This window comes from Hyaena hyaena, unplaced genomic scaffold (genome assembly GCF_003009895.1).
Source record: "Hyaena hyaena isolate Hyena2069 unplaced genomic scaffold, ASM300989v1 scaffold_109, whole genome shotgun sequence".
NCBI classification, from domain to species: Eukaryota; Metazoa; Chordata; class Mammalia; order Carnivora; family Hyaenidae; genus Hyaena; species Hyaena hyaena.
The window spans coordinates 2,965,511-2,980,162 of record NW_024080740.1 but is presented as its reverse complement, the minus strand read 5'-3'; the positions used below and the strand labels follow the sequence as shown (position 1 = coordinate 2,980,162).

Here is a 14,652-nt window from a genome sequence, read left to right as displayed (position 1 = left end):
CTTCAACTTCGGTTGGTGTGTGTCGAAGAAACCTGACTACGACCTGGGGAGAACAGCGAAGAGGGTCCACCGAGCCTCGCGAAAGGTCCGCTGAGCGGGCTCGCGTCCGGAGTTACTCCGGGCCGCGGAGCACCCAGCGGAACCCCCGCCTGGCACAGGTGTGGGACCCCGACCTCCTGTCTTCGCAGAGGAGTCCTCGCGTGGTGAGTATGCGGTGAGGATGTTTCTTTTTTTAAGATCACGTTCATTCCCTGTCCTTTTCGGGAGCTGCGGGAGATGGAGTAGTGCCCCTAAATGTCTCCACGCAAATCTTGTCACGCCTTCACTGGCTGTCCCCCAAAACAGAGTGGAGAGAGAAACCAAGCCTTCAGGGCTTTGATTTCTAGGACCCAAGTCCAGATAAGAGCTGTAGACAGACATGAGCTGCGGACAGACATGAGCTGCAGACGGACATGAGCTACAGACCAATTTGCAATTTGCTCTTCAAATGCGCTACATAGCGATAGGCGCTACAAACTAATTGGCGCTCCAGTGCGCTATAAACTGATAAGCGCTTCAAATGCGCTATAGACTGGCGCTTCAAATGCGCTACATGCTGCTGGGTGCTTCAATGCGCTACAAGCTGATGAACGCGTCAAATGCGCTATAGATGGATGGGCGCTTCAGTGCGCTACAAACCATTACGGACTGCAGCAGTATATGAGCTGCAGACCGATGACTGATTTGCGCTTTAAATGCGCTATCAAATCTGAGCTGCAGAAGATTAGCGCTACAAAAATGATACCATTAGCACTACAGCAGCGCTTCATTGTGTTACGAGGCGCAGGAACTGCAGAGGTCCATGAGCTGCAGAGAATTTACACCTAAAATGCGCTACAAAGTAATCACAGCTGCAGAGGTATACAAGCTGCACTGTTTTACGTTATAAAGAAACCTTCTGTAAAGGGGCAAGAGCTGTAGAGTACGATTACTCTGTGTTCTTAGACGGGAACCCCACCCTTTGTCTCTAACACACCTTTTGGAATGGCTCCCACTATGTTGTTCTGCAGGACGGTTGTCTGCATGATGGTGCTATTACACAAAATGGAGCCCCGGGCAAAAATTAGTGTTTAACATTCTGCCCACACTATTCCTGCTATAGCAGTGGAGTAGAGGGGCGCCGACTTGAGTGTAAAAGGGAATCTTTTGGTGGTGGCAGCGCGAGCTGCGTTGCCTACTTGCGCTTGATTGAAGTGGCAGTGTAGTTGTAGCGGTGGCGCGAATTGGCGTCCAGCAACAGTTTGTGGAAACTGTTGGTTTGCTTAGTATGGGGGGGGGGATTGGATCTGGGGACGATTGCTCTTGTTGCATGAAATGAATCTGGCTGCTGGAAGGTGGTGGGAGGGGTTTTGGAAGGGGGGGGATCGTGGGAGAGGCAAACAGCCAGTCTCAGACCTGCCCCGCCCATTCTAGCGCGCCTTCTCTGCAGTATCTTCTCAGAGCCGGCTTAGCGCCTCCCAGCGCCTACTCAGTGCGCGCCTCCTCTGCAGCGCGCCTTCCTAGAGCGCGCCTTCTAGAGCATTTCTCCCCAGCTCCGCCTCTCCCTGGCCCCCCCTCCCCTGGGGTATCTCCCCCAGACCCCGCCTCCTCGGAGGCCGCTCCTCCCCATGAGCCCGCCTCCTCTGAGGCTGCTCCCCCAAGCCCCGCCTCTCCCTGAGGCCGCCTCCTCCGAGGCCTCCCCAGACCCCGCCTTCCCCTGAGCCCGCCTCGTCTGAGGTGGCTCCCCCAGTCCCCGCCTCCCCCCACTTGGCCCGCCTCCCCTGAGGTGGCACCCCCAGAAATCCCCCTCCCTAGGCCCGCCTCTTCTGAGGTGGCTTGCTCAGGCCCCGCCTCTCCAAAGCTTGACCGCTCCCTCAACCAGCCTCTTCTGAGGGGGCGTACGGCCCCGCCTCCCCCAGAGCCCGCTTGCGCCTGCGCAGTGTGAGTCTCCAGCCCCTCCCAACAGGCCCACCTCTGCGCCTGCGCACCTTCACTGCCTTCACTGCCTGAGCCTGGCTGTACGGCCCCTCCCTTCTGCAGTTTCTGTGTGGCGCCGCTTTTGCTTTTTATACAGCAATGTCTAATAAATATAAGAACAATAAATAAGAATAATTAGCAACAATGATAATTACATCTGGAATTTACAAGCACTTTTTATCAATGCTTTGTGTATGTTAAATAACATAATCCACAATTTAAACTTGACAGTGGATTATGAAAGGTGCTTCTGAGCGTACATGGCTGGTGCCTCTAAGGGCAATCCAGCTATATGTTTTTACTACAAATGAAAAACAAATTGTTTTAAATACTTTTAAGGTTTTTTGAGACACTAATGGACATTTATGGTGGCTTACTGGAATAGGTTTCTTTGGTGGATACAAAATAAGAAACAATTTAAACTGTGTTTCATAAGAGTTTAGTGGCTTTTTGGCTTTGTTGGCGTTGGAGCAAGGATGAGGTGTTTATCTGGATGCCTGTGGAGCTGGTTGTTTTTTTTCTTGGAACCTTAGGGGATTAGCCCTGGCTAACTTGCCTACATATTTATTAACTGTGCCTGGCACATGGTAGGCATTCATTAAGTATGTGTTAAATGACCAGAGTAAATTGGTTTATTCAGTGCCTTCTTGGGTGTCTGCAGGTGTTTTTCTTGTTTCTTTTCTCTGGTGCTTTGCTGTACTGGATTGTCCAAGGCATTGCTAGCCTTATTTCTCACACTTAATAGGATCTTAAAAAAAAGAAGTGTGTGTATGTATATATATACTTTAAACTCCAATAATGTAAGCTGTAATTATAATAAAAGACATTTTAATTTAAAGTATTCATAAGAAATTGCTTTTTTAAAACTAAAAGCAAAGCTAATTATTAAATTTGGGGTGACTGGATTACTTACATAATTGTCATTTAAAATTTGTAAAATTTTAGGGATTTGTATAATGTTACAATATACAGATTTGAGCATTTCAGCTGGCATCATTAAACTGTTTTTATTAAACCAATTTATGCCTTACTTTTAGTCAGATATACCATGTTTATATTTCTAACTAAATGAAGAACTTTGAAAACTTATTTATCTTGATACTTATTTATACTTATAATTACAGCTTTCAGTAAGTCCCCGCACCCACCTTGACACCCTGACGCCCCCCCCCCCCACTGCTCTTTGGAAATTCTGTATCTGCATTTTTTTAAAGTTCAAGATAATGGTAAAAATGTACATATTAATATAATTTGCATTTAACAAATAGTACACATAGTACTAAAAAAGAAATTGGAAGTTTTGAAAATGTAAACCAATTAAGAGTTGGTTACTGAAGTGTCATTTTCTAATGAGATGTTTAATGTGTGACAGTTTTTGGCTGCTATTATTCTTTGATGTGTTTGGGGAACAGAAGTTTTTAGAAGTCATCCTGAATAGTCAAAGATGAATCAAATGTATTTAATTTCTATATAGACTAGCACTGAATACTTCTTCATTGTAAAGGTGACTCTGTCTCACGTGGCTTGGCTTTATGCTGTATATCCTTTCAGGTATTCCTAAAACCTGACCCCAACTCCCCAGTACAGTCCCTAGTAAGGGAGGGGGGAGGGGTTAAGGAGCCATAGTTCTGTAATTCAAATCAAGTCACAATGCTCCTGTTTCCTATGTTAACTGGTGCTCTAGTTGCTATTTAAATATTTTAAACTTTATTTACACCAAGGTTAACCTGCCTGCCCACGATCCTATCACTTTTAAAGTTGAAATCACTCTTCTCTGGGCAGTCACCTCCTTTAAGATTTAGAACCCCACCCCAAAATCTAAAACCTGAAACCTGATCTTGGTAAAGGTCAGGGGTCTCAAACTGGTGACCTTGCAGGCCAAATAAGACCCTTAATTTGACCAGCACTGAAATAAAAATTTCTTAGAGATTGAATGTCTTTGGGGGGGATGCATCCCCAAATTACAGTGACAGCCCCCTCCTTACTGTGTTAACTTCAGTTCCTTTTCACTTTTTGGTACCTTCCTGTCTACCAAAAGCATTTGAATTTTAAACCTTATTGTATCTTCTGATTCCCTAAACAATACAATGATTGTTTGCTGATTTCTGAACGTGTTGTTATATCTGTCCTATTATTGTATTTTGCAGATGTTAAAACCAGATCTGGGCCTCAATAAAGCTCATTTCAGTGACTGTGATTGACATGTAGCGTGTTAACCTTCCTGACCTAGGTCAGGCAGCGGCTGGGCCATGTTCTGAATGCCTTTCCAGAAGTCTTTAAGTTTTGAAAGTATTGTCTAGATGACAGAAGTGGCACCCAAGTCATGTGACTTGTGCTTATTAGTTGTTCTTTAATGGGACATTAAAACTCTTTAATTTTTAAATAAAAAGTCCACTATTTTGTGACCTTATATTCTGAGTGTCACCAAAACAATTATTTCCAAGGAGTTGGAAATGAAACAGTGTCGCAGATTATGATGTGTTAATTGCATCTTCTATTTTTTTCTAAAACTTTAGACTATTTAAAATATTTTATCTTAAATGTCAATTAAAACTATTAAAAAGGCATGGTAATTCTGTCCCTTAAAGATTCTGCTTGGGGGAAAAAAATGATTCTGCCTGCTATATAGCCATTCCTTGGAGTAGGGAGGGGAAGGGCAGGGGAGGGGTCTAAGTGTTATGAGGGGTGTTAGGGAAGGAGAAGGCAGGGTATTTCTCTACACCCAGGGTCAAGGCTGAAGTGTACAGTCATCATGTTTGATTACCACCAGCTTTTTTTTCTTATGCCCTATTGACTGAAATGTTAGCTATTTTTCACCTAACTTCTTTGAATAACATATGTTTATCTTTGTGGGTTGTAAATAATATGATTAATTTAGTGTCCATTTTGCCTTGATGAGTCAGAGGAACAGGTGGCCAGGACTGCCAAGTTAAAATTGTAGTGAATGGGCAGTCTGCCTGCTTCATATATTATATTTTTAAACTTTTGAGCACTTTCCTAAAGTTTTCCAAATATGAGAACTTAATGATCTTTTTAAAATCATTAAGAAGTTTTTAAAAATTACTCTAAATGCACTTAGCCCTATTTTTAGGAAATACATAGGCACTGTAACTGTAGGATCATTCATTGTATGTGTGATTTATTGTCACCATACCCATAATTAGGACCTTTAATCCTCCAACTCCCCCCACCCCCCATGCCCTATACCTCCACTCACCATCTAGGAGTGCAGCCCTATATTCCTCTAAATTACAAACTTCTACATAGAGCTGTGCTGACAAATTTTGTTTAAAAACCAGAAATTGCAGACTGGTGACCTAAAAGTCAAATGAGAGACCCTGGATTTGTTCAACCTACAATGTATACAAAAATAATAATGTCTTTAGGTGGGAAATGCATGCCTAGAAAATTAACTTTCTGTTTTCCTATTAATAACTTTATTGATATTAGCTAACAGTTATTAAGTATTCACACTGTGCCTTACCTGCATTATTTAACTAAATCTATATTGTAAGTTTGAGGTATACTATCCTTGGACTTCTTTGAGCGTCTCATTTGATAGCTCAGCTCCTCCTTAGGAGCATTAATTAATATTTGTTGATTGCATAAGGAGGGAAACTGATATACACATGTTGCTGCTCAGTGCCACTTCTGTCCCATAGGAAATTCTCTTTGGGAAGTCAAATTGTGGTCAGAAAGGAATTTAGATAATCCTGTGGGTTTTGTGGCAGTTGTTGTTTGTTTTGATAATCAGTTACCTTCTGCAAGGAGGTAGACCAGGGTTATGACACTTGGCCAAAGTGCCCCGTACCCCCAGGGTTGATGAATACAGGTGTTATGATTTTTATCCCCCACTTTTTTTTTTGGCTGGAATAACTTGTCTAATAACATTTATCATTTTGACTTTACTTTGTGGTTTTATTCGGGGTCCATCTTTGACTTGAAAGTTTTCCACTGTGCTCTCTTGATATAAAGTTATTTGTTTACAATGTCTCCTTGTTCTTTTATAGTCCGTGAAGGTAAACTTGTTGATATAGTTATGTGTTGTTGAATCATAATGAACAGGTGACATTTGAGGAGGAAAAGGTCATTTGGAGTTTTAAAAAGTTGGGTGCTTTTTGTTATGCATTGTTTAACTTATTGCTTAATTGATTAATTTCTTTCTCCCCTTTGGAGGGCTTGCATTTCTTTATTAATTATTGATGTAAACAGCTAGAGCAAAGAGATACTTTAAATACTCATGTATTTAAAGTATTTTGGGCGGAATACTTTAAATACTCATGTATTTAAAGTATTTTGGGCGGAATACTTTAAGTACTCATGTATTTAAAGTATTTTGGTGGACACTTTAAAATCTTTTTTGTAATGTGCTGCTTTGAATGTATAAATTAAATTTGTGCTTTTATCTTCCTTTACAGAAACAAAAAGCTTTTGAAAACAAAAAGAAGAAAGGGTGGAAGAGGAGGCCAGGATCCAGGCCTCCATCCCCACAGGAGCGAGGCTACACCTGGGAGGGCTCCTCCCACTCCAGCTCTCACCCTGGGGCCCGACTGCCCACCTCCTCCTCCTCCTCCTCCCCCCAACGGCCCTTCCTCCTCCTCTTCCTCCTGCTCCTCCTCCTCTTCTTCTTCTTCCTCCTCGCGCAGCGGCCAAAGAGGCCAGTACATCCCCAACCTGGCCGAACGAAGGCGCGACGATCTCTCTGAAGAGATCAACAACCTCAGAGAGAAGGTCATGAAGCAGTCGGAGGAAAACAACAACCTGCAGAACCAGGTGCAGAAACTCACAGAGGAGAACACCTCCCTCCGGGAGCAAGTGGAGCCCGCCCCTCAGGATGAGGAGGACGACCTCGAGCTCCGAGGTGCTGCGGCTGCAGCTGCCCCGCCCACCCCCGTGGAGGAAGAGTGCCCAGATGACCTTCCCGAGAAGTTTGACGGCAACCCAGACATGCTGGTTCCTTTCATGGCCCAGTGCCAGCTCTTCATGGAAAAGAGCACCCGAGATTTCTCAGTCGATCGCGTCCGCGTCTGCTTTGTGACCAGCATGATGACCGGCCGTGCCGCCCGCTGGGCCTCCGCGAAGCTGGAGCGATCCCACTACCTGATGCACAACTACCCAGCCTTCATGACCGAGATGAAGCACGTCTTTGAAGACCCTCAGAGGCGGGAGGCTGCCAAACGCAAGATCAGACGTCTGCGCCAAGGCATGGGGTCCGTCATCGACTACTCCAACGCCTTCCAGATGATTGCCCAGGACCTGGATTGGAACGAGCCCGCCCTGATTGACCAGTACCACGAGGGCCTCAGCGACCACATCCAGGCGGAGCTGTCACGCCTTGAAGTGGCCAAGTCGCTGTCCGCACTGATAGGCCAGTGCATCCACATCGAGAGGAGGCTGGCCAGAGCCGCCGCGGCGCGCAAGCCACGCTCCCCGCCGCGCGCCCTCGTGCTGCCGCACATCACCAACCACCACCAGGTAGATCCCACCGAGCCTGTGGGAGGTGCCCGCATGCGCCTGACCCAGGAAGAAAAAGAACGACGCAGAAAGCTGAACCTGTGCCTCTACTGTGGGAATGGAGGTCACTACGCCGACAACTGTCCTGCCAAGGCCTCAAAGGCTTCGCCGGCGGGAAACTCCCCGGCCCCGCTGTAGAGGGACCTTCAGCGACCGGGCCAGAATTAATAAGGTCCCCACAAGATGATGCTTCATCTCCACACTTGCAAGTGATGCTCCAGATTCATCTCCCGGGCAGACACACCCTGTTCGTCCGAGCCATGATCGATTCTGGTGCTTCTGGCAACTTCATAGATCACGAGTACGTTGCCCAAAATGGAATTCCTCTGAGAGTCAAGGACTGGCCGATACTTGTAGAAGCAATTGACGGACGTCCCATAGCATCGGGCCCCGTCGTGCACGAAACACATGACCTGATCGTCGACCTGGGAGATCACCGCGAGGTGCTGTCCTTCGATGTGACTCAGTCTCCGTTCTTCCCCGTCGTCCTCGGGGTGCGCTGGCTGAGCACCCACGACCCCAACATCACGTGGAGCACCCGATCTATCGTCTTTGATTCTGAGTATTGCCGATACCACTGCCGGATGTACTCTCCCATCCCACCGTCGCTCCCCCCACCAGCACAGCCGTCCTTCTACTACCCGGTGGATGGATACAGAGTTTACCAACCAGTGAGGTACTACTATGTCCAGAACGTGTACACTCCAGTGGATGAAAACGTCTACCCAGATCACCGTCTGGTTGACCCCACCATAGAAATGATTCCTGGAGCACACAGTATTCCCAGCGGACACGTGTACTCACTGTCCGAGCCTGAAATGGCGGCTCTGCGAGATTTCGTGGCCAGAAACGTGAAAGATGGGCTGATTACCCCAACAATTGCCCCCAATGGAGCCCAAGTTCTCCAGGTGAAAAGGGGGTGGAAACTGCAAGTTTCCTACGACTGCCGAGCTCCCAACAACTTCACCATTCAGAATCAGTATCCTCGACTCTCTATTCCAAACTTGGATGACCAGGCTCACCTGGCAACGTATACTGAATACGTACCTCAAATACCTGGCTACCAAACATACCCCACATATGCCACGTACCCGACCTACCCAGTAGGATTCGCCTGGTACCCAGTGGGGCGAGATGGACATGGGCGATCGCTCTATGTCCCCGTGATGATTACCTGGAATCCGCATTGGTACCGCCAGCCGCCGGTACCCCAGTATCCGCCGCCGCAGCCGCCACCACCTCCTCCGCCGCCTCCGCCGCCGCCGTCTTACAGCACCATGTAAACACTTGTCGTGTCCTTCAAGGTCTCTGCCCCCAGATTTACTCCTGTGCAGCTTCTCAATCAATGACTGTGTGCTAAATTGGGCTACTGCATCTTCAGGCCAAACTTGAGGCATAGTCCTCTCTGAAACGGCTACAGAAAGGTCAGGGCCACCCTGGACTGGCACACATCCTGAAAAGCACCAAAAGAGGGACAGAGTATTTACCAACAAATTATCTCCCAGTTTTCCACCTTAACTGCCAATTTAAGTAAAATTCGTTGAAAGCTCTGTCACCATCTGAATTAATAGGCTGCCAGATTCCACCTTTAACATTTACAGAGAAGCTGATGCAAACACAGGAAATGCTGATTTCTCAAAGGAGGGGGAGATACAGAGGAGGAGGAGGAGGACATGACTTTTCTTGCAGTTTCGGTACTCTCTTTACATCATCGGAGGACCGACGCCTTATTAAGGAAGCCAGAATTGTTGGTGCAGTGTAAAATGGCTTCCGTGATCTTTTTGCTGCACCCTTAGAAACTTCACCATCTTCAAACTCCACATTCATGGTTCCGTTAATTCTCAAGGAGCAGCATCTCGACCGGTTCTCCCAGGAGCAGGCAAACCCCCTGCAACAGAAACACCTCAGGCCTCAGAAGGAAGTGCTCTCTTAGAAGGGTTTCTTGCATGTTTAGAGTGTGCCTTCACACCCTGGTGCAAATCACATGTACCCAAGGACTATGGCTTTCTCACAACACCTTACCATCATCATGCCAGTAATGGCTTCCACGAAATGTTAAACCCGGTAATTAGAGACTGTTGGTGACTACGTTTCAGTCATGCATGAGGGTTAACGAGTAGCAAATCAAAAGGACTCCTAACCCATACCCACCTCTTAAGAGACTGAGTTAATGTTACCAACTTGTCCTGGTCCATCAGAAGAAATTTCATGAGCGTTGTTAAGTTAAGGCTGAAAGAACATCACCTGAGGTCTTGGAAGCATCTCTCCATGTGTTTGCCTCCATTTGCATCTGGGCATTTCATCAGCAGTCCCCTCACTAGACTATAGCATTAGGATGCTTAGAGAGGGGACGTGAATTTAGCACCCAGACCCACACTCCTATGCCTGCGAGAGATATCTTTGAAGAAGGATTGAGGCACTGGACGTGGTCTTGGAAGATACAGACTTCTTTTTGAGCTTGAAATCCAGAGGGTGACCTGATGGGTAACCACTTTAAAAGGATCAAAAGTTCACAGGACGGAAAGCGGTCCCCTCTAGGGGATGGAGAAGATAATAAACTGCCAAGGAATGAAAGGCCTCGAAGCAACTCAAATGACTCAAAGCAACAGACAACACTAGCGTTGTCTTTAATCCAGTGATGACGTCTAGTCTCCTGGATGCTTTGTGCTAACCTGGGACTGCCTGACTTCTTTAGCCTGGTCTTTTGCTACTACCTTGAACTGTTTGTCTAACCTCTCTCTTTCTGTTTAATTCTTTACTACTGCCATTAACCCTGCTGCAGGATTGGTGTCATCTTTCCTGCCTGGTTGCTGAGACTCCATTTTGTTGCCATGCACGGAGGAGAAAGAGGCAGGCTCCGAGGGGCGTGTGCTTCAATACACAATGTCCAATTGCCAAAACACAGTGTGAGCAGTAGACCGCATGGTATATATTTCAAATTGCTTATCATGAAGAGGAGTCCAACGGTGAAGTTTCATTTTTCATCAACATCATCTTTCATACATTCATTATCACCCCCTCCCCTTATCTTTGCATGCTTAAATACTTAAAAGTTTTAGCTGTAGGTTAGTGGTGTCTTTTAACAGTGTTTTAAAGTGGTGACTGCTTTCAGAAGTTATTTCCATTGAATTACAAAATTCTATCCAATTCTTACCGTTAAACTAATTAAAATTGATAAGTTAACATAGTATAAAGTATTTTGTTACTGTGAACTTCTCTTACAACACTGTGAATGAGAGGCTCCTCAGAACTGGAGTATTTGTAGAATAGTTTATCCCGTTCACCTTTAATCTGCTATTTTAACATCCTATATAACTTCAATTTTAATCAATTGGGCCTTTAACAAATCACACAAAAAGATCTACAAATTTGGAGGAGATACCTAATTGGCTATTTAATTCCAAAAACGTTCGCGCGCCTCCCCCCCCCCCCCCCCCCCCCCGTTTTTTCCTTCAACGGAATCAGAAGGCTTGTCAGTCACCCACGTGTTTTAGAGTAAGTACTTTTTAAACGGTGCGTTTGTGCTTCTGGACTTTTTTGAAGCGTCACTTCAGTTTACCTCAGATCAATCCATCATCCATACATTTGAATTCAAGTTGTTTTGTGTCAAACTTACAGTTGTCAATTGATCTTCAAGCTGCAGAAGACCTAGAAATAGGTCATTTGTCTGCAGCCCCGGCATGTGCACACGGACATTTGCCATCACTGCAAGCAAAAGTCTGGAGACATTGACCAACGACAGCCGCTGTCAGGGAGAGCACAGTGGTGTGGATGAAGACCCTGACACACATTTGGCTGTTTAGTAAAGCTTGGGAAAAACTTTGGGCAGTGTGTACTGTGCTTTATTGCTATATATACTATCTATTATACTATCTATAAAAGTAGGTGTTAAGGATAAGTAATTTCAAATTTATTCTATAGTATCAGGATTTAATAAGTTTCCTTTCACTGAATTTATTTTGTTGCTATTGATTATGTTAATTGGACACTTTAGCTTTTTTTTGGCATTTTTCCCACAAAAATGCCTTTATTCATTAGAAAGGAAAGAGCAAAGGAAATCTCTAAGGGAGTTAGGAAGGGAGCAAAATAAAGCATAAGGGACATAAATAAATCAGAACATCAGCAAAGCCAATGGTCGACCTTTTTGAAACAACTTGGCAAAGGTGATTAACTTTTGACCCAAATTTTCAGTGTTCATTAAATGAAGGAAGAAGAAGATTTGAGCTCCCATTGTTAGGCAACCCTGGAGAGAACTCGTGAAGGTCATCACACTAGGATGTTGAAATGGAGAAAGTTTACATACATTTCTGAGGGTCAATCTAGTTTGAGCAATGAGGTATTTGTATTAGGTGCTGGAAAATGAGTTTGATTCAATCATGCGAAGTGGCACAATGTACTTGAGGTGCACAGAATAAAGAGGGGCACATCTATATTGTGCAGTCTGGATTTGTGTTTAAGTTTGCAGGTACCTCTTGGGCTCCTGGATTGATCTGGTTGTCATCCACCACAGACATCGAACAGCAGATGCAGTTTCAAGATTGACAACAGAGAACACTCTGGAGAGACCTGGGCAGAAAGGAAGAATCACCTGTCGAGATGAACACCTGGGTGGGAACCGTTCATCGAAAGAATGAACATCTAGTGGGATTGAAAGTTCTTTGTTGTTTCAGATTGTAGAATGTGATCCATTGAATTGGTCTGTGGAAATTGCATTGTTTTTCTTTATGTAATCATTTTAAGTAATAGGGGATATATATAATAAGTATTTTAAGGTGGGAGGGACTATTAAGTAATCTTAAGTGGGTGGGGTTAGTTTAAAAGTTAGCATGATATTATGTATTAGGTAACTATAAGTGGACATGTGTACTTACTTGTGATCTTTTACCCTATGATTGCTACCCTTAAAGATTTCAAATAAACTCAGAGGGAACTGCATAGAGATCAACCTATTTAGGGCAGTTTGGACATGGACAAAACTCTAGTGGGAAAAAGTTGAAGGGTGATTGGATAAATGATTTAGAAGAGGCTTTTGCCCTGGGTATTAACTCCAGGGTCCAGATTGTGAGCAAAGCCTTTGGAGAGTTACAGGATGAGTAGACACTCAGAGAAATTCTTGCTGGGATGAAACTCGTAAGGATGGAAGGTAAATATTCATGGAAGTTATAGGAAAGTGATGATGCCCCTGTCAGTGGCCCTCCTACTTACCCCTGCCTCCTCTCCCTATCCCTGCCACCTCCCCACCCTTCCCCATTTTATTGCTGTATTTCTCTCTATTTACTAATATTGTATTGATGTTATAATAAAAATTCAATTAATAAAGATTTAGTGGTTAAGTGCAAACTGTGTCCTGATCATTTCAGCGTCTGTCAACATTAAAGGAGCAGGGTAGGGATGGGGGGGTGGGGAGAAAAGGAGATGGGAGGGTAGAGCAGTGAGGGTGGGGCAGTGGGGTGGGAGAGGGGAGGAAGGGAGGTGGGAGGGTAGAGCAATGGGGGGCGCAGTGGGGTGGGTGAGGGGAGGAAGGGAGGTGGGAGGGTAGAGCAATGGGGGGCGCAGTGGGGAGGGTGAGGGGAGGAAGGGAGATGGGAGGATAGAGCAATGGGGGGCGCAGTGGGGAGGGTCTAGGAAACTAGAGGGAGGGTAGGGGTAAGTTTGGAAGTGGGGGTGGTATAAAGAACACATCAAACAGTATCAATTACCCAGAATACTCCAGGAAATCAACGAAATTATCCCCAGATGCAAAACTCGAACACATAAAATTGAAATAAAGCACCACAATTAACGCTTTATTAAACTTTAAGATGCAAAACTTTAACATATAAAGCCACATAATAGTGATTGTATTAACATAAAAAACTTTATTTTTCATATGAATCCTTCATGGAATACTTGATACTAATAGAAAAATTATAAAATCATTAGGACTGAAAGGAAGACATACTAATGAAATAAATTGGAGATGTGTAGATTTTTTAAATACCAATTAACATTAACAGAGTTCATAAAGGTCATGAAAGTCATATGAAGAAAAGTGACAAATGTGTCAGAATGACATCAGAGTTGTAATAGGTTGTATATAAAAAACTGAAAAAAGGGACTCTTCATGTGAGTTTCAAAGGGTTGCTGGGTTCATATGACATGATGGTCACATAAACAATGGTTTATTGAGAGGGATACGTGGGACATAGTGACTAAATGAAAAGAGCTGGGGCTAATGATGAAAACACACAATAAGCAATTCTCACCTTGGAAGCAGGCTACCCTGGATAGTTGTCTACTCAACCCAGAGTCCGCAGACTTTCATAGGTGTGTAGAGTGATGGGTGACACTGGGGAAATTGGGAGTGGGGGCACAATCAAATTCCTGCATGGGGGTTACTTATATTTTACACAATATGACGCAAAACCTATCAACCAAATCACTTTGAAAGAAAATGGAAATATCCAATTCACCCCTATCTTATGACCCCTAGGGTCCTTCCCATACTGACCTCCACGTCTCTCCATAAACCATGAAATTAGCGGCACCTGGGTGGCTCAGGTCGTGATCCCAGAGTGGTGGGATTGAGCTCCCTCTTTGGCTCTGAGATGAGCATGGAGCCTGCTTAATGTCTCTCTGTCCCCCTCCACCGCTTGCAGGCACACACTCTCTCTTTCCCTCTAAGGAGAAAAAATTTTTAAAAAATGGGGTGCCTTGGTAGCTCGGTTGGTTGGGCGTCCGGCTTAGGCTCAGGTCATGATCTCTTGGCTCGTGAGTTCAAGCCCTGTGTTGGGCTGTGTGCTAATAGCTCAGAGCCTGGATCCTGCTTCGGATTCTGTGTCTCCCTCTCTCTCTGCCCCTCCCCCGCTCATGCTCTGTCTTTCTATGTCTCAAAAATAAACAAACACTTTAAAAATGTTTTAAAAAACATGTAGGGACACTTGGGTGGATCAGCTGACTCCTGACTTTGGCTCAGGTCATGATCTCCCAGTTCTTGAGTTCAAGCCCCTCCATCTGGCTCACTGCTGTCAGCACAGAGCCTACTTCAGATCCTCTGTAACCCCCTCTCTGCCCCTCCCTTTCTCTCTCTCTCTCTCTCAAAAATGAAAAACATTAAAAAAAAACACATGTAATTAAACAAGGCCTCAGGGAAACAAAAAGGTG

The 14,652-nt window shown here is 44.9% G+C and overlaps 1 protein-coding gene across 1 annotated transcript; it reads left to right on the top strand.

The window, feature by feature from the left end:
* The first annotated feature begins 8 nt into the window (after positions 1 to 8).
* Positions 9 to 12,849, top strand: PEG10 (paternally expressed 10). The gene is given in 3 exon segments (XM_039236239.1): positions 9 to 214; positions 6,414 to 7,618; positions 7,621 to 12,849. Coding segments are annotated over 3 exon segments (2,382 nt in total). The 5' UTR covers positions 9 to 209; the 3' UTR covers positions 8,793 to 12,849.
* Positions 12,850 to 14,652: the final 1,803 nt, after the last annotated feature.